This window comes from Venturia canescens, chromosome 2 (genome assembly GCF_019457755.1).
Source record: "Venturia canescens isolate UGA chromosome 2, ASM1945775v1, whole genome shotgun sequence".
In the NCBI taxonomy this organism is placed as follows: Eukaryota; Metazoa; Arthropoda; class Insecta; order Hymenoptera; family Ichneumonidae; genus Venturia; species Venturia canescens.
Genome location: NC_057422.1, coordinates 16,138,699 through 16,159,483, shown reverse-complemented (window position 1 = coordinate 16,159,483; position 20,785 = coordinate 16,138,699). Strand labels below are relative to the sequence as shown.

Here is a 20,785-nt window from a genome sequence, read left to right as displayed (position 1 = left end):
CGTCGTCGGTCAACCAGCACCAAAAAAGAGAGCCTTTGTCGGTCAGCTTGTTGTTTTTTTTGTTTCTTGCAAGAAGTTATTACTTTCGTCATCGACGTTAACGCAAGTTCGAAGTTCGATCTTCGTGGTGAATAATCATATTCGGTGAAGTTTATTTTCCGAAGGAAGGATAAATCAATAAAGATGCTGAAATTCGTGGCAGTTTTTTCGCTCGTCGCAACGCTAGCCTTCGCTGCACCCGCATCCACTTCTCAGGATTCACCGAAACCACGATCCTTGCTCGAGGATGCGTTCTCCGTTTACACCTCGTGCCAGGGTGAAGCCGATATCTCGGTGTGCCTTAAACTCAAAGCTCTTCGTTTCGTCGATCGTGCCGCAAGATCCGCCGACATCAGCATCCTCGATGGCGTCAAAATCGTACAAACCGAAGAAGCCAAATCTAGGTAAGGATACGATAAAATCATCTTTTGCCCATTCAATTATTCTGTTGGATATTTCGTATTCAGAATGGGTTTCGATCTTGCAAATACTCAATTTCGTTGCCAAAAAAAAAGGCTCGGATAAGTTGGTAATTCGTTTTCACTTGCACTCGATGATGGAGCAAAATCTTTTTAGTTACAAATCTCAGATCCATTCACACATCGATTCATTCAAGTTGATTTTCGTTAATGAACTTTTTTCCTCCTCTCACCTCCCCCCGATCGGTTTACCATGAATGAAATCGTACGTTATTCAAAGTGTGCGAATCTCTGTATTCATTCATGTACGAACACTCACTACTTTGTTGCGTAACAATGATTGATATGCAATAAAATTGTAACCAGCAATAAATTTTGTTCGAAACAGCCGTGCCGACAACGCAAGGTCACTGAATGACATTGAAGCCACTTTACCTACGGAAGTTGAAGCCCGCGAAGTAGCCGTCGACGAGGCTCTTCTCGACAGAGCCGGTAAATTCCTTTCAACTCACACCATCGAACTGAGCCTTCCGGAAGAGGTTTCTCGCTCCATGGACGAAGGTAAAGTCAACAAAAATAAATAATCACCGTTATATGCGTTTGGTTTAAGAAGTTTCTCGTAAAATTCGTACGTATCGTAAAATTTGTCAGCCAAGAACGTATGAAACGACTCGTTCGAAGAGCTCATTTAAAGCCAAAAAATCGTCGAATTCATAGAAAATTTTGTTCGTCAAAATATTCCTCGTGTATCGAGCCATTTCCGACGCGTTGTCGTTCCAATAAAAAATGTCGTTGTCTCGTTTAAACAGCTCGTGGCAAGAAGAAGAAGATCATGAAAGGACTCATGCCAATCCTCATGCTGTTGAAACTCAAGGCTGCCATCCTCGTGCCCATCCTTCTAGGAGGACTCGCCCTCGTCGCTTTCAAAGCCCTCGTTATTGGTAAAATCGCTCTCATCATCTCCGTCATCATTGCTCTGCAGAAGCTCCTTGCCGCCAAACACCAGAGTTACGAGGTTGTAGCTCACCCAGCACCGCATGGTCATGACGAGCACGAGCACCACGGCTGGTCCCGATCGGCAGGTGCGGAGCTTGCTTATTCTGCCTACAAACCTGTAGCCAGCAACTAAGCTCCAAACACAAATGAAAAAAAAAAGAAGAAAAACAGAAAGACAGGTGGATGGATTCACGTACAAAAAGAACGTGGAGAAAGAAGAGAAGACACGCGTCAAATCGTCTCGCGACATTAAATTAATTTAATCAAAACAAACAAACCAGAAAAAAAAAACACTATTTAAAGCTCAATTCCACTATTGCCGTGGAGACGGCTAAATCAAGATCGCGCCTACGGGGAGAACGCGTGACGCATCTAATTTTATTAATTGGACGCTCTCGGTTATCGATCTCCACCTGGTCAACGCCCTTTTCTTACAACAACGTGACGAAACTTGAAGACAATACAAAATATAATACACCGACAGACGTTACGACTAAATGAACGGAGACAAAAAAAGTAACTGTGACTCATCGACGACGGATCGACACTCAATGCTGAACGACTGTTTGGATTTTAAACTTGCACGAACAATAGAAAAGATAACCGTTAACTTACGACGACTACCATGACGATTTTGACGACTGAGCGAGAGAGAGACGCCACGAAAACGAAGACTTTGACTATACTATTGTTAACTACAGAGATCGGGTGTGCGATCGTTAAAAGAGCCGTGTGCATCGAGGCTTTTTATGCGCGATGTGTGACTAGGGATCAAAACGTAACCGTGTTTTTTTTTTTTTTTTTTTTATTTTTTATATTGCACCTATAAATCAAACGGTCCCGGCGCTCGATCACTTCGTGCAACTTTTTCCTCCCCACCCGGAGTTCACGATCTCCACGATAGAGAACGACATAGAACAAGAATATCATCTCTACGTTTTATTCAAACAGGATTTCCGTAGAGAGAGAAACTCCTTAAGGATCGATGAACTCTTAGTCAGTATCTCGCACGCTCCATAGTTTTGCCCAATGATTAATTATTTATACGTTCGACCGGTAAGGTCGGATTGCCATGTAACTTATATATTTGTTATTTATGAAATAAATCTAATTTTGTATTATAAATTTGATATGTTTTCGTGTGTTATCTCATTGACCAGCATTATCCATCCTTTCCGCGAGACCATACAGCATCGCTCTTGTAACAGGAACAATTTTTTATTTTTACATGAAAAGAAGAAATCATAGAATCGATAAAAAACACCGTTTCGTACTTACAAGATTTATCACAAATTGAACACGATTTCCGCAGTAATTTTGCATCAACAGTTAAAATTCTGAGTCAAGTAAAAGGCAATTGTAGATTTCTCTATCGACTTGAGAAATTATTCTTTCGAGAGCTGTTAATTCGACTTTTGACCCTTGCTCCCAGTCCAATAAATTCAATCTTTTCATGGTTTCTCTATGTCTGAATAAATCGAGTGTCTTTTTTCAAACTCGTGTAAGCAAAAATCGTATAAGCGATTAAACTAGTTTGAATTTTCAATCGTCGTATATGATCGTTATTTGCTATCACTTTCGATTAGCCCAACAGCCAGGGGAACGAAGACGTTTATCTGAAAACCGTGGAAAGCTTCTCCAATTGTTTCGCCATGAGCGGAAGTCTCTTTCACTGTCGGTTCGCGTGCATCCGGTGTATCGGAGTCTCCTTGTGCTCACCCACCCTGTACGTGTACGAATACAGACTTTAAACAATGTAAATCACAATACATATTTGAGTATCGTACTTTCGCTGCTTGTGTTACCTCTGATGATGGCGAAAAGATTCGCCAAGTGAAACCGATTGTTCCTTCGTGTGTGAACTGCCCTCGCAAAAAGCTATAAAGGTGGGTGGCTTTGGGTCGTGGAACATCAGTTTTCTTTCGGCTATCTCGAGCATCGTTCACCGCACGTGCGAAAAATTGTTGTTAATTTCGACAATTTTTTTCTTCAGCCTCGAAATGAAGCGGAAACTTCGGGATCTGCTATTGATCGTTTGGTTTTCATCGGGCATTACAGTCATGATGGATCCCAAGACTGAACCTGAACTTGACATAAGTGACAGCAAAGAGGAACCCAGCAATTTCCAAAATGTTTTTGCTTCCTGTTTGACGAAAAAAATTCACGGTGTTTTCGAGTGCGCTAATCGTGGTACTCTGAGCGTTCTACGCGCCATGAATCGCGAAGATGTGCTCGATTATGACAGTGTCAAGCTCGAAAGAGCCGAGGGACAGAGTCGTGAACTCTTGGATCTCGACTACGATCCTAAAGATTTTGGCAATGTTGTTCAAGCAGCTGCCAGACTTATGGAGAGGAGGAATTTAAGGTGGGATCTCAGCAATATTTATCCGGGTCTCCAAATGAGAGTCGGTCCAATGCTAAACGGCAATGGGGTGTTGGAGTTCGTGGTCGATGAGAGGTTCCGTGGATATACGGATCGACAGTTGGGAACAGGTGAACCATCATTTGGGCCAAGACCTTTTTCCTTTGACAGCTTCCACGTTTTCGCTAAGTTAAAAAAAAATGAATTTCGAGTCGAAAAGTTGGTTGATCATGCGAGTTTCAGCGAAGACATTTTGACTCGAAGTTGTTTTCTTTCATTTTCATTCAGAGTCATTGAATTCTCGAATATTACAAGCTCGATCGTGGATTTCAAAGTTGTCTTTTGAATTGAATCTTTCCATGAAGTTAAATCTTGAAAGTTTGTATACAACGTTGCACCATCCTAATTTTGTTCGTTGTTAAACTTTTTTCTCCTGTAAGAAAATTCTGCTGGTTTTTCATCAATGAAAAACGTTGCTTTACTATTAGTGAATATTTAACTCGAACAAACGTCTCTCACTAATTGTGCGAGCGGAGAATGAAAGAAGCTCGAAAGTAGCTACCTGGATAATGCAGAGCAAGGTCACATCAGTCGGTAAAATGGATGTACAAAAGTGTTGTGGAGCCGCGATAGCTTCCGGGTTCTTCAAGGTCTAACGAGTTGAAGCACCTGCCTCCAGCTGGCAGCACGGTCAAGGCCGTCCTCATTAAACGACCTGGAAAAAACAATCTCGGCTCTCACCGTTGTGCACGGTGTGCGTTCATGTTTACCTTGACTCTCGACGCTTTTGATGTTACAGGTAGAATGATTGTGCGGAGTCTCGTGCTGCCATTCCTGCTCGGCTTCAAGTTCAGTCTAGCGAGTCTCGTACCCTTGATCTTCGGAATAATACTGCTGGTCACGAAGAAGGCCTTGCTCCTAACCAAGTTTGCTCTCCTGTTGAGCAGCTTATTAGGCTGGAATTCCATTCTCACTGGAGGGCATGCTTCTCAAGGCGGTTATCCAGTATCGCAAATGAATCCGTTAGTCCAAGGATTGGCTGGATTCGGATTCCAAAATCCCCCTGGACCTGATACATTTTCTGAAGAAATTGGATCCTTCCACAATTATGATCACCGATATCCTTACAGGCCTGTTTACAGGACACTTCAAAGATCCCCAGACTTCCCAACGTATGGCCAACACGTCGTGAGGGAAGTAGTCAACGTTTACGATGGTAAAAAACATCCCGAAAATCAAGAACCAACGGGAAATGGTAAAAACTTTGTTTGGAGCACTTGAGATTGATTGAGGTTGTTCTGGGTCATCCATTTAACTACTCAAAACGAATGAGACCACTGGAACGATTGCTTGACCCTCGACCACGTGATTTTGGAAGCATCATCGATTATTTATATCCTAAAAAATCAATAAAGATATTGTACATATCCATGAATTTGTTGTTAACTTTTCTTCGAATACGACGATTAATTCCAGTCCAGTTGCTTCCTCAGTGCGAGCTACATCTTTGTCAAAGATTCTCGCACAGATTGCTCGTAAAAGGGCAGAACAATGTTATCCGCTCTCATCATTTTTTTCGCTCTGATTTTATTTCTTCGTTGCTTTTACGGACACGTTTAAACACAAATTTCAGTGGAAAAAAAAGAAAAATACACAAAGCCAAAGTAAATGGTTGCCTCGAATTGACATTAATTCGTCACGCCCTGTTTTTCAACGTGTGTATACCGCATAAATTTTAATAACAAGTATAATTGCGCGCATATTATCTTTTAATAATGGAAAACCAAGGCGATTGTTCTCATTCCCCTGATTCAAGTAGTCCAGAACTCCAGAAATTCACAAGAGGTAGGCGCAATTACATTTCCGCCGTTGCATGCGAACACCTGCATCCGTTCGCTTCACTATCGATTTCAAAGGCGCGTCAAACATTCTACTTCCACGGGAATCCTCGTTCCTGGCCAGAAACTACGTAGTTAAAAGTTATCCATACGGTAAGCGTACACATCGGAGTCTCGCTTAAGGAGGACCACTATCTTGGCTGCTTTCGCTCAACGTACACGCGCTTCATGTTTTCTTACTTCCGGTCATTTAACTCAACCAGTTCTCGCTCGCGTTCTCTCATTCTTTCTCACTCCCTGTTCCACTAATCTTGTCTATTATCGGCTAACCGACACATAACGCTGTGAAATACTTCGATGAAAATTTCCGTAATGAAGACAAACATCGAGAAAATCTCAATCCGATAATCTCGTATTGACGAAAAAAATATGCAACATATCGGGAATAACGGTTGGGAAAAATGCGGGGATGGAGACTCACGAGTAAGTCGAGAGAGAAATTTGAAACTTGACGAAGCCGGAGCAAATGTATGGGAAATTTTGCGTCGACCAAAATCATATACATTTTTTGAGAATCAAACGTCTCGGAACGAAGCTGAATTACTTGAAGCTGGAATCTCTCTCTTTCTCACTGTAATCGTTGCGTGCTGGCTTTTTGATCGCTCTGCGAATCATGATTCTTCGAGATTATTGTCTTTTCACCCAGACGGTTGCCAGACATGCGATTCACCAACGAAAATATTAGTATTTATCGTGCTATAGTTCATTGTTGAAAAAATCAACGAGCTATCGAGGATTAGAAGCGCAGTTCTGAATTCACGCAACGAGCTTCCTGGCTCTTTCAACTCTACTAAACAAAGCTTGTAGTGGGGGAATGATTTTAAACAGAAGCGTAGTTCCTGGACTACTTAGTAGCACAACAGAAACGACCTAACAATCTTTATAATTGTGCAGTTGAGAAGCGAAATGGAAATCCTGTGTTTGGAAACGGAAGCGTTCGATTTACAAATTCAAAGATTTTCGGTGTTGGGAATCTGGGATTTTCAAGATTTCCGACAAGTCGATCGCAGTAAGAACGCAGATTCCAATCAGTTTTTATAGAGATTTCACACTAAAAATTTGATCTCCATATCTTTGCAGTGATTATTCATTAAAACAAGAAATCATTAGAAACAAAATTGAGAATGAGCTTCTCGTTTTGCAAGCTCACAGTCCTGGTTCACTGGTATTAACACGTCGGACTGGTCAAAGGATCGTATAATTCTTAAGGGGGGTCCTGTTTTAGAAAGTCAGACAAATCGATTGTTTACATCACGTTGCAGTGATATTCTTCTTCTTTAGAAACGTTTTTTCCAAACTCACTAAAAATATAGAATATCGCAATTTTTTATCACATTAAAACAATGTTTTTGTACTCTTGAAATATCTTTAAAACTGTACCAAAAATTCCGCTACGACGAGTCATTTCCGCGTCTATCCAAAAACATTCCCGCGAAAACGATCGATTTGTTTGACTTTCTAAAGCAGGACCCCCCTTAAGTTTCCACGTATTCACGTGTCGACACGGATTTACTACTAATTCTACGACATCCATTAACAATCATTTGCATTTTCCTAAGTTAAATGATTTTTGCACGCAATGTTTGGGTGTAACGATTTACCGTTTGATTTCAATCGTCTTTGCAGTTCCTTCAATGAGCCATCATTAAAACGAGATCCTGCGAATCCAAAGTGCACATACTGCAAGTATATTGCTTCGAGATTTATGTAAAACGATGAAAATGAGCACAAGTAGAACAAAATCAACGAAAGAGTTTGTACGATTTGCATTCTCATTAAAAAAAAAAACTGCCCATTGGATCGCAGTGTTCATTGCATTTATGTACCGCGAGGGGAACCGAGGGCTTGGAAGCGATTAGGTTTGTATCTGGGAAAATTGGAAAGAGATTCCGCGTGGATATATCCGGACAGGGAAGAATGCCAACTGTGGAAGCAGATGCAATCGTCGTGACACACATCCCATTAAGATATTCCCACCCTCTTACACCACCGGCAAGCTGTGTAGCATGCTGTGATAAATACAGCGGAGTTATTATAGTTGAAGTAAAATGTGTAAAAACGAGGTCCCTGGTTCCGCACCTGTTCCGTAAGCCACCTATTACGAGGTTTTAACACATCGAAAGAGCGCGACTCATTGCGAGATACACACATAGGAAGCGCAGACTCGAAAGAGGAGGGAAGACGTTTAAGGCGCTCGCACCGTTGGCGATTCACTTGGATACCTTTTGAATTTGCCAGAGTCGAGCAACGACGCTCTACCTTCTTCTGACTCTTTCTGCATACATATACGTTTGCTTGTGAATGATGAGAGAAGGAGAAGGAGATGCGGACTCACGTATAATGAGGATCGTTTGGCAAGAGGGTCAAGTATGGGTGCACCACTACATTTGCGATTCGCGTGTCTCGATCAGCATTGTTTTAGTTCGGATAAGTTGCCTCTTTTGTAAGACATGTGCCTATTATTACTCTGGGAGTCGGAGGCAAGGGCGTTAAACAGAGCGAATGCGACGAAGCTACGTCGCGAAACACGCCCGAGCACCATCATCAAACGTGATCATAATGCTCTGCTCTCTTCCAGTCGTCTCAACGTGTTTCCTTGTGGAAGGAGTTCATGGCGAAGAGAGGAAGAGAGCAGGCAGGAAAATGCACGCTTCTCCGTTTATTTTTGCTCTCCTTCCTAATATCGAGTATAAAAGGCTCGGTACGTGAAACAGGTTTTGTTAGTCGACTCGAGTAACGACTTCAGTTCGTTTTAAAGTTTAGCCAATAGGTATGCCATTTTTTGTTCGTTTCGTTTTGCTTTGTTGTTAATTTTTTTTATTATTACAACTGAAAGTGTGAAATTTCGTGTTACCATCAGACGGACGTTTACTTACAGTAGAATATCAAAAGTATTTAAATTCATTAGACGATCCAAGTGCATATTTATGGACATCACTGAAGATTTTTCGATCGCACGACCCTACGACGACTGGAAATAGTGGTTATTTCAGATTTATTCACGATTACTTAATAATTTGATAATATTTTGAAAATTAGAAGGCCCATGAAGAAAACACGATTCTCGTCGGGCACAACGTGCCTCTTCGGCTACCTGCTGGTCCTCTCCGTTTCCAGCTTGAGTATCGTCAGTGCAGACTATGGAAAATTTTTCGAGAGGTGTACGACCGAGAAGAACACATTTGATTGCCTGAAACGTCGAGCTCTCGAGGTCCTTAACACCGCGATCAAAGATGATTCTGTTTACGTCATCAACGACTTTGTCTCGATCGCTAAGGATCCTCGATCCGCCGTCTCTATTTCCGAGCGGCAGGACACCTTCAATGACACCGGAGTCAAGACTCTTGATGAGCAACTTGAAAAAAAGTTTCAAGATTATCTCGCCTCGAGAACCATCAAACTCACGATTCCTGGTAACGCCATACAAGGTCAGTACGCCAACGCAAATAGAGATTGTTGTTCGTCAAATCTCGTCCATGATTGCTCTCGTTACTCGATTCGATTGGTCGGTAATGATAACGACAATCATTGTTCACTTTACCACTTCTGTTCGAACGCAATCAGTAATACTGCTGATGCTTGAATTAATTCCATGTTTCATCGTAGTTAATCTTAATTCGCCAGGTCGTAAGAAGAAGGACAAGGGAGGCTACGGTGGTGCCTTAATGGTCGGAGGTCTCGCGGTTGCAGGTAATTTATCAATTGATTCAACACCGCACGAAAATTTTCAATAAATATATTCATTCAAACAAATAACGTTCCAACAATGAAACGTTGCAACGGCTCGTGGTTGAAAATTCGAATAATACGACAAACTGTGTGATTACTTTTCGGTGCAAAACAACTTTTTTTTTCTTCCTCTTCTAAAGGTGTAATGGCTCAATTGGCTTACGGCAAAATTGCTTTCATCGCTGGAACAGCTTTGCTCACAGCTAAAATCGCTCTAGTCCTTAGCGCTATTATTGGCTTGAAGAAACTCGTGTCAAGCGGAGGTGGTGGACACGAAGTCATCTACGCGACTGCTTCCGAGCATCATGGCGGATACGGTGGTGGTTATGGGGGCTGGCAAAGATCCCTCAGTCCCACCACACCAACGTGAACAGCTAAACTTATCGAATAATTATAAATACGCGCTGAAACAAACGCACGTCACGGGTGCATGGTGTAGAAGAAACACAGAACTCGAAAAGCCAAAAATCGTCTATCTATTTGCTCATCTATTTATTTATTTATTTATTCATCATGTTGTTGAATTTCCATTAAAATATCAGTTACACAAACGAGCATAAACTTTAACGCAAAACATTTATTTTAGATCCTTCTTGCAAATTTGTGACATTCGTTACCTGTAGATACGTACAATGAAATAGAACATATCATGAAAGAAATTTATTATTTTTCCAAATAACATTTATCCAGAAAGACAATTTAAGAAAATTGATACTGGAAGAATCGAAGAAACACTTTTTCAAGGTCAAACATTCAGAAAATAAAATTGTCGATGATTGTTTACCCGAGACAAAAAGGGAGCGGAAAAATACTTAAAAAACGATAAAAAATAATGTCGAGCAATAATTTTGCTGGCGGTTCGTTCTACATTAATCTCAGAATAGCCGCGAGTCTCTAAATACATTTCACATTCAATTGCTTTTTTATGAATACGTTTCGATCGATTGAGCGATCGCAGTACTATTAAAAAATTGGTTACACGATTCAACGAGCGTATCCACCGAGAAACGGGGCTACGAACGTGCAGCTTCTTTGTGTAAACATCGCGTGTTCAGCTGGTATAAGGTAGCCCTCATCGAGTCCGATCTCTTTCTTTTTCATTCACGATCATTAGATTGACTAAACTGATCTCAAGAAAAGTTTCTCCGCTGTTTCTTGCGGTATCTAATCCATCATTTTTTTTTCGTTCGATGAATCTCGTCATCCGGTTCTTTCTCCCCTTAACGAGAGAATCATCTTTGAGTACGAACCCATTTGACGTATGCCGATCTTGAAAAGTATCTCCAACCAAATAGAGGACGTCAAGCTGGGTCGTCAGGTGAATTCGAATACATTAAATATTATATCTTCCTAGTTTTTCTTAACTCGATAGAATGGAGTGATGCAAATGTTATAAATTTTATTAAATTTCATTTCTTTAGGAAAATTATGATACAAGCATCGAGAATACGGTTAATTTTATTACGTATCTCGCAAATACCACGAATGTGAATACATTAACTTCTCAAAACTAAACTCTTAAAGAAGTCCGAATTATTAATTGGAACGTGAAGAAATCTGCAAAGTGTTTTCCATTACCAGCAGTTGCATCTTTTCCATTGAGAAAATTTATCGTTTTGAAAGATCCGGAAAAGTGTTTTTTTTTCTTCATTGCTCGAATAAAAATATAAACGTTCGAAGACAATATTTACAAAGTTTCAGAGACCAATTCCAAGAACCGATTTCCGAAGACAGGAAGCAGAGGAACATCGAGCAGGTATGTGAGTGCCCTGCCTCTTCGACGTACCTCTTCTGCAGTTTTTATTTTCACGACATTATTGATTTGGAGGGTGGGATGCGATAAGAAAACCAAGCGAAGTATTCAATCAAATCAAATTTTTTTTCAGGTTTTCATTCTCTTCTGTGTGAACTAAAAGGGTCGATGAAGAAGTTTTTCTAAAATAATGTTTACTGCATAAAGCGTATTCTTTCTTCAACTTTTTGAACCAGAAATAATTTAGAATTTCAGGAATTTCTCTGCTTCTTCTTAGTTCACCCAGGAGAAAAATATCGGAAATAGGACATTTTATTGTTCTTTTATTGTTTCAGTCAAGAATCGTGGGCTGTATCGTTCTCCCAGTAATTCAAAACTACAGTGGTCAGGCTCTCATGGAATGGACTGAAGCATATGCAGTGATTCATTGTTTCTTATACATTTTTTTCACATTTAAAATATACATTGAAATATATCTCGAAGTTGCGTATGTTCATGTGTTTTTTGTCCTCCTAGAAAAATTCCTGAAAAAATAATTCCTTTTTTTGCCCCATAAAGTAAGATTTTCCCTTGACTGAATTCTTCTTAAATTTGTATCTTATGTACTCCCAATGTACTGAGTGTTAACCAGTATCGAAAGATCAATTTGTATGAGATGTCAATGCACACAACGTTGAGAACGCAATTTTCTAATTACGTAAAAAAATGATGAAACAGTGTATTTTTACATTGCACTAAAACAGTTTCGATTCCTGAGGAAATGTAGACCAGAATATTCTTTCCTTCGCATCTCTGAACTCATTCACAATTTTCATTCCCAACCACGTCACATCCGAGTTATTCTCACGCATACCGCAGTGTCCCGTTTACTATCCATCTTCGAACTGTAATTAAAAAAAAAAATAAATAAAAAATAAATAATATCTTTTATCCTGCATTCGTTCTTTGCATAAGAAAAATTTATGTTCAAAATATTTTTTTGAGTGGAAATTGGCCAAATGTTCAGGTTACCTTTTTTCAAAATAGCCACCGTCAGTTGGTCCTGTCCAATAACTCGACTGAAGCAATTCATCAAAGTCATTGATACGAATGTCTCAAATAAATAAATAAATAATTTATTGATCCTTTGGTCCCATTATGATATACATTCGATTTTTTTGTTTGTACAATTTGGTTCAGTGGTAAGGGTATGAAAGAGTGTCGATCGGTGATGATGTTTATTGTGGTGGGAATTTATCGAGCATGTCGTCTTCTTCTACGATGACCACCCTCGTACCCTCCATGATGATCGTAGTCTATGCTCGCACTGTGAGTCTGCGAGTAAGTGTGATGCGGATGTTTCACGATCTCGACGGACGTTTTATCATGATGTTCTACGAATTAATAACATTTCATTAGATGGGAATTCAAACACTACTGCGATTGATTCTGCCATTAAAATTCGACGCAATCACGATTTCAGAACGTTTTTCTTTGTAATGATGTAAACATTTGATCACTAACGCAAAAGCATTATGAACCTTTTTTCAATTGTATATGAAATTAAAACGAAAAATTATTCATTTTCATGTTCATTGTTATTAAAAACAAAAAAAACGGTGCGTCAAAGAAATTCAGCAAAAAACGTGCCTGTACAGTTAAACATCTTTACCCAAAGCCTTCTTAAGTGCAACAGCCGCAGCTAGGGCTAGAGCAACTTTGGCGACGACAAGAGCTTTGCCAGCAACTAAAGCAACTGCATGTATCATTGCGTAGAGCAAAGTAGCTTTGGCTGCAGCTGCCATCATGAAAAACACCTTCAGGTAGCCTCTTTTTTTGTCCTTTTTTCCTCGAGCTGCGAAATTAGCAAAACATGTTAAAACCGCAATCTAGTGGCTATTTTTACTAATTGCACGAGAAAAAATAGACGCGAAATCGTTTTTGGAAAAAGTTGGGAGAAATTTGTCCACTCGAGTTCGATTTATTCGGCTCTCCTTCATAGACCTCGAAGTTTTTTCATCATTTGAAAATGATCGAAAACGTTCCGATTCACGATTCCGGATCCCACTCGTTTTGTGAGAAAATTGTAATCACAAAGTCAATGTAATGAAACTGAGAAAGAAATTTATTTTCTTTATTCTCCTGCCACAAAACACGTTAACGACACACCGTCACCGATAGTACTTGTATTTTTGATGTTTCCCACCGATTGGTCAATGCTTATAAACATCCTTTCGATCAAATGGCAGATTATGTTGATGAAATTGTTATTTGACTGAAAGATGATGTAACTAAAAAGTTATTGATTTTTCAAGAGTACTTTCACAAATTAATTCGAAACCTACGTAACTACAAGTTTGCAATCTCGAACAAAAGTCACTCCTTGAAAAATATTTTTCAAAAAACTCTAAAAGATCGTGTACCAAGAGATTTTTGTTAGCATTCGTTGGGGATAACAGCACGCAAAGTCTTCCAAAGTCCAAAATAGAGTGTAAAAATAAAATAAAAAGATGCTTCGAATGTCAAGAGGCATTTTCGTCTGCGATTGAATATAATTTTATAAGTATTTTCCGATTTGCAGGAAGTCGCAAGAAAATGGATGATTTTGTTTGTGATATTTGTGATGGATAAAATGGATTTAGAAAATGGATGGATTTAAGAAAATTATGAAACGATATAACGGAGAACTTGAATGGTCTACCTTCGTCGATGGCGGTCTCGTCATTTTCCTCTTCCGTATCGTCTGGCGTTTGGCCGGTGAGGGTTTTTTCGTCGTCCTCGTCAATTTGGTCCTCGACAGTCACATTTTTCGATTTTTCGACGTTTTCGACGATTCCGCGATCGACGATAACATTGGCACGTTGACAAAGCGGTGAACCGTTAGCACCGCCAGGATCGTCGGTGCAATCGATTCTCGCTCCTCGAGATAGGTAAAACTTGCGTAAATTCGCGTTATCAGCAACGGCGGCTGTGAGAGCAGCCGCGAGCGAGATAATCCCGATAACAAAGAGCCGTCGTCGAAGCATGTTCGACAGGGACTAGTCCCGCGGGTACAGGATCTTCTATATTTATAAGAAAAGAAACTCTCAGGTATGGGGCGTGTGCAATAAACGCGTGCAATTATCTTGTGAGAGCGGATTGCTGTTTCCTCTCGTGTATAAGTGCAAGCAGAAAGCCCACTTTTGATTACCGCATACAGAGCGTGAATTAAAACTGTGGATGCTTTACAAACGTAATCATCGCTTCGTTACACATTTCTTCCGGTCCACGAGCTTAAACGCAGGAGGGATCGTGATACTCGATACGAATCCTACGAATCGATCGGTTGCAAGCAAAGTGGCTTGACGTGGATTTTTCAGCGTGCTTAAAACCATTACTTACGCCTGTTTCATCAAGAGCATTCGATTCTTCGTATTAAAAAGACGAAGCTGGGCGTGTGCATCCCAAGTGCTTTGTATTTCTGATGCGTCGATGCGTATACCGTTGGATTCATATCTCTTGCACGCTTTAAACGCGATCTACAGATATACAATGTTCGTTCACTCGTTTGTTTTTTGCCGTGTCGAACGAGACCGACATTAATCGCAATATATCGCCCACTAATAGCCATATTCACGAAGATAATTAGTCTTGCTGGCGATTCATGTAAATGCTTGTAACATTCTTTCTCTCAGCAGCCGTTCTGCCTTCATAAAGACAGACGCTGTGTGAGCAACTTTGAGTCAACATCTTTATTGTTACATATTTATTAATGCGCAGCATTAAAATTAGAACGCGTTTTAATGCGCTTCTTTAATCTGCTATATTTTCCTTAAATGTTTTTTGCGTATGTGACACAAATATATTCTTCTTCTCTTTGTCAACGATTGCATATTACTAATGGAGAAAATGATTTTGGTCCAATAGTTTGGGGGGACGAAAAAACTCTTGAAACTTCATCTTTGTATTTTCTCCGAATTACTCTGATTTATGATGCAAATTTTGTTGTAAACGCTGCTTTCAAGTTCATCTCTTTGTTACCGTTCGTCAGCTTTTGACGTTTTTCACTTATTTTTATCACATATATTCATACGTATGTAAGTATTTTTATTACTTTATTTCTTTTTCGCACAATTGGTTCCTACTCCACTTTGCTATGCTTTCGCATTGCCTCTTCCTTTGTTACCTAGATTAAGATTCTGCTATTCGATCAATACTATTTATGTTAATATTAATTAGTTATAGTATTCTTAACGCTATTTGTATATCGGTCATTGCGTGCTCAACTCGATCATTGTTTATCTCTTGTCTCCTACTTATATTCTCATTGTTATATACTATTTGTAATCTTTGTATCTTGTCCAAAGCTCTGCTAGGTCACAAAATCACCAATAAATCAATGAATCGATCAAACGAACTTCCAATCAGCCATAAATTATTTTTTAGTCTCTCATGAGAATAAAATAAAAAGAAGGACGCTCACGAGACAATGATCAAGGATTTCGTACCGAGTACGTGTAACGTATCGTCTTACGTTTTTTACGTAAATTGCCATAAGTACAGTGTGCTATACGAAAGTGGAAATTGAGGACTAAAAAGTAGCGTGTATGGTTCTCCGCGCGTGTTTTCTTTCCATATATACATGCAGTTCCTTTGCTTCCCGCGACATCTCGCCAGCATATTCGTTGGGTTTTGTGTGCCATGCGGTCGATCGAGCATCCTCGATCGGTTTTTCAATCCTGGCAAATGTCTTTTCCTAGGCTATTATATGCGGAGGAAACAACATAGAGTAATAGGCGACCAGGCTGTACATTCGAGAGAAGCTTCTTTGAGATAAACACAGAGCAAGTGAGAGGGGGGAAGGAACAGTAGAAGTGAAAGAGGGACAGAAGAAAAGAGATGCATTTATATAGAAGTGGCTGCTCGCGCGGTACGCACACAGCATTCAGCAGCTCTGAAGCGACCTCTTGTGGTCACCTTATCGAAGCTGCGGTCGGTTTGCAACAGCTTTCGATTAATTGTTTAATTTAGGAATTCTGATATTTACCAAAACCACAAACACCTCGAGATTATTTCTGGTTCATCGCAGTAGAGTTCATGGAATAAATTAGTCGTTAAACGAACTTCGTACAAAAACTTGCACAAACAAAAAATTTATTCACGATCAGTGATAACCGGATGCTTCGAGGATTATTATTCTCATAAAAATTCGTTAATCACCCGATAAAAAACAGCGGTGAACCATCTAATATCATCGGTGCTTAAAAATCACGTGTTAAGATTAAATCACCAATTTAGATTGAAAATCCAGATACATTGCTCCAGCCTATTATTTCCGTAATAACTTCAGCGTCCTACATAACCCTCCCATTTCTCATGCCATCTAAACACTAACAAAATATCGAATACACAAGCCCCAACAAAGTCTGACCACTCATTTAGAGGGTCCGCAATATAAATCATGGCTTACAAAGCTCTTTGTAAATTTCTTACATCTCGCTTTGTTTCTATCATCGTACCTTCTACGAAACCGTTACATTTTTACGCGATCTTTGAACCATTAATCATTCTTTCATCCCAATTATGAAATTCGGGAGAGAAAAAACCTTTCAAACCTTCAATGGCGGCCTCTCTCTTTCGAGCTCATTGTCCACGGGCCCCTCCAACTCAAGATCGGATTTTGTTGCTACTGTCACTCTGAATTCTTTATGTAAAAAACGGTCCTCGCGCGCAGTCGCTCTTTTTTCCTCTCTTTAAAAATCCTCGCTGTCTTCCTTTCTACCGCTAAGTAGCTATACACTGTCTCCTCGGACTCGTTATCTCTGAAAAAATCACGCGATTCATGAAACTCTTGGCTCCATTCTTACGACGTGAATCTTCGTTAAAAAGGAACGTCGCCAGCAAAACCAACGGAGAGTCATCAGTGAGATTACACACGTACAGAACGTCTGTCGGATGTGGAACGCCGTACAAACGTCAAAGCTAAACGCCGAGGATACTTGAAACGTTCATTCCCGACTGGGACTGACGTTTTGTGAAAATTTAGATCATGAGCTTCAAACTAGAATTCCTCGATGATGTTGAAATATTGAAAAACACGCCTGTACGGAAAAAATAACGATTCGAATTATCGAATTCGCGTCGCCCAATACTTCGTTGCGATGATTTTCAGGCTTCGGGATCAAGAATTATTAGCAAAATCCAAAAGGATTGTGAATCCAAAGCTTCGCAGTCATCATAGAGACAGAAAAATCGTGTATTTTTTGAGCCAGCACAATTTTACATGTTTGCAGTTATTCAACGGATTTTGCATGCATTTATGAGCGTTTCGGAGTGTCAATTCCGACATGAATATGCGATTTTACCATTTTCGTCCGTCCATTTTTCCGTTTTTCTAAAAATTTATCCAAGAATCTACCGAAAGCGGCGGGAGAGCACGGTAGACAAGTACACCACGCGAATCCCGCTCCCTCGATTCTGCGTTCTTCATCATGCATTATATACCGTCACACCGCAGTCATGGGATAATTGCAAAGTAGGTGAGAGAGCTCGAGGGGTAAACTTCGTGCGAGCTCTTCGCGCATTTATGCGCAAGCCGGTGACGCGCATTAAACCTGCGCTAACCTCCTTTGCGTTCGTCGTACGAACACATTTATCGAATAACTATAAATAATTGTATTCCAACGATAAAAAAAGGTATGAAAGTTGAGTTACGGCATGCTATAAATCGGCCTTTTTCTCGGATAGACGTCGAGGAATAAGGAGAAAACTACGCTCATTGTGTGAACTTTACCGTCAAATATCAAAACTGCTGGGGTCTTTCAAGGCCATCTCGTTGCAAGTGTTATCAGCATGTCCGCATGTCCGACTAAAGAAGTTGGATAATTATGTGTGCACGATTCTGTTTCACTCTCGCCCTCACACAATTAGATTTGTGAGAATATCTGAGAATCGTTCGTTGAAAAAATATTGGTAAATATCCAGGTAGGCTGTCCTGGAAAAACCTTAAAAATTAGCATCGTTATCAGGCCTCCAAAATAGTTGTGGAGAAATATGAAATTCAATAGAATCTTAACTTTCATGTTGGAAGAATCGACGAGTTTTTTTTAACATCCGGTTCGAAATGAATGGTCATTAGTTTGAACTTCAAACACAAAAGTAACGCTCATTTTATAGACAAATTATTTTTACTAGTTTCTCATCTTTGTCATATTTCAACGAGGCTTTCTTCGCACACTTGAGCGATTGTAGTGCGATTGGAGCTCCGACGAGTTGTAATGACGCAGCATCCTAGATGCACGCTTTTTGCTTCACTCCTCGAGACGTAAAATGGCACGGGCTTCGCAGAACGTACTCGTTTGTTGTTCCGTGCCATAACAGCTTGTAAATACTTACACAGTGGGTAATTTGCGCTAAACGGTTCAAGTCGATTTATTCATCGTAACGAGTCAATTGTTGTCGAGACAAATATTATCTAGCAAGTAATAAACGATCGAGTTCAATTCTATAATTATGAGGGACGATCTAATACACTTTTTCATTAACAATAAACGAAAAATGTGCAATCATTATTACCGGTGTTAGGTATTTTTAGTACAGTGACCGACGATAAAAAAAGTCACATTCCGTGAGATGGAATGATGCCAACAAAACTTAACGATTGCTATGACCATAAAGTTGATCATTGCGGAACTTTGACACCCACAAACGGCGGGAGAATTCTTTATAAAGGACCTTAAGATCGATTAACGCATAAATCATATTTTCAACGTGTACAGAAAAGGTAAAAAAGGTTAAAGACATTCCGCATCATCATCAAAGGAATTTGTGTATTCAGGGGATATTATTATTGTTTATTTTCATTTTGTATTATGGCTTTTACTTGTTTTATGTTAAAATTCATGGTGGAATATAATTATATGATGCCACTGGGCAAGATAGGCGCATTTTCACCCACGCCTCTCAACGCTCAGTGCATTTTCTTCTCTCCCTCTTTCTTTTCGTTTTTATCTCCTTCCTGCCTCACTGCGTGTGTTTTCCTTTCCTTCTTCAGTGTCTTTGCTATTGCCTACACCACTACTAAAACAAACGATATTTTACTACTGCATTGATGCAAAAGTGTGCATCACCGGAGGTGGATTCAGCCATCTATGACTTGGTGAAGACACGAGCGGACTAGTTTCTCGATGCTACGTGTAGCCTAAAGGCCAACCGTGGGGTCACGGTGCCATCCTCCACTCTCGCCAATCCTGTCTTCCACGGTATCTCTCGTACGTAGACTGAAACTCGTATCCATTTGAAGTTATTGGCTGGTGCAGTGGTGGAGATGAAACGCGAATGCGCGCACCACAGCGACGAGCGAGATTGAATTTTAAGTGTGTGGTTGAGCATCGATAAACAATCGAGTAACCAATCGTGCGAGCGAGTTTCTGATTCGTCGAGCAAAGAAATTTTTGCGAGTAGCGTCTAATTTGCATAAAAGAAATTCTTCGAAATTCCTTCACCGAATTATTCTTCCCCTCGTTAATAACCGTGGAAAATATCCATAAAAATGCTTAGTATGGAACGAAAATATCGTTTTGTATTGTGTCATTAAATGAAATGAGTTTTTTTATGAATTTCATGCAACAGTAAATTTTTAACTGGATCTTCGTGTAGTAAAAATCGAAATAGTTTCTCGCTGTATCCCCCGTCGAATGAAATACGTTCACGTAATTTCGAGCGAAATGAGTTTCATTCCTATTTCATAGCTCTTCACTGATATCTAATCTTATCACTCTATAAAACTTTAATGAACCGTTCGCTCGGACACTTTCTTACGCAAATTGGCGATCTTTTCAATGATACAATCGTCAATTATTCTTCTGTTACGTGCCCTCGGCTCGCTACACATAATTACATATTTTTATGAACTTTTTTCCTTCGATATATCGCAGTAGAATTGAATCTCTATCTCTCCGTCACGTTTTACAGTATGTCGAGTTCTTACCGCAAATTTTAATACTCCATTCTCAATTAACGAATCATCAACACGTCCGCGTGCGTCGATTATCCAGTCTGCGAGAATTCACCCACTTCGACATCGAGGACACAGTAATCTCCATGCCTAGTTTTCATTTTCTCATAACACCGCGCATTCAGGATGTCCTAGGGAAGTACCTTTTTCCCGTTTCCTACTTCCCACACTAATTCTCTCCCTGGAATATAACCACATACTTGAGGAGAATCAACACGTGGTAAAATGGAAGAAAACAAAAAAGTAACGCTCCCGGTAACTGCGTATATATGCGACATGGACGATGATCACGGCTCTTTCTCTCGAGTGGGTCTCTGTGTCACGAAGGTCACATACTCTCTTGAGACTCCATGAGAAAACCCCTCGCATCCCCTTCTGAAAATAATTCTAGACGTGGCATCGCAAACACGTACGTATGGAGAGAAGAAGCGAGAAGATTAAAAGAGAGGGAGAGAGAACGAGCTCCTCGTATACACGAAGGAACTTCCCCTACACGAGGACGTTGATGGTGTCCTCGTGGCGATTTCCATCTCTTACTTTTCCTCGCGTCCTCTTTCACCTCCTCCGTTGCCCTTCCTCATTATTCCTCCTTTCTTGACAGCCTTTCTCCTTCTC

The 20,785-nt window shown here is 40.1% G+C and overlaps 3 protein-coding genes across 3 annotated transcripts; 2 read left to right on the top strand and 1 right to left on the bottom strand.

Moving 5' to 3' along the window:
• LOC122407365 (uncharacterized) lies at positions 1-12,063 on the top strand. Its single transcript, XM_043413530.1, has 8 exons — positions 1-443; positions 847-1,019; positions 1,268-1,579; positions 3,513-3,947; positions 4,616-5,071; positions 8,741-9,142; positions 9,339-9,404; positions 9,584-12,063. Exons 1-8 carry the CDS (start codon positions 184-186, stop codon positions 9,811-9,813), a joined length of 2,334 nt encoding a protein of 777 aa, XP_043269465.1. The 5' UTR covers positions 1-183; the 3' UTR covers positions 9,814-12,063.
• Osi10a (Osiris 10a) lies at positions 3,391-5,243 on the top strand. Its single transcript, XM_043412145.1, has 2 exons — positions 3,391-3,947; positions 4,616-5,243. The coding sequence occupies exons 1-2, from the start codon at positions 3,455-3,457 to the stop codon at positions 5,095-5,097; spliced, it is 975 nt and encodes a 324-aa protein (XP_043268080.1). The 5' UTR covers positions 3,391-3,454; the 3' UTR covers positions 5,098-5,243.
• Positions 12,064-12,295: 232 nt separating the features above from the next.
• LOC122406606 (uncharacterized) lies at positions 12,296-14,265 on the bottom strand. The gene is made up of 3 exons (XM_043412146.1): positions 13,877-14,265; positions 12,848-13,030; positions 12,296-12,569 (listed from the first exon to the last, which is right to left on the bottom strand). The coding sequence occupies exons 1-3, from the start codon at positions 14,199-14,201 to the stop codon at positions 12,430-12,432; spliced, it is 648 nt and encodes a 215-aa protein (XP_043268081.1). The 5' UTR covers positions 14,202-14,265; the 3' UTR covers positions 12,296-12,429.
• Between the last annotated feature and the right edge of the window lie 6,520 nt (positions 14,266-20,785).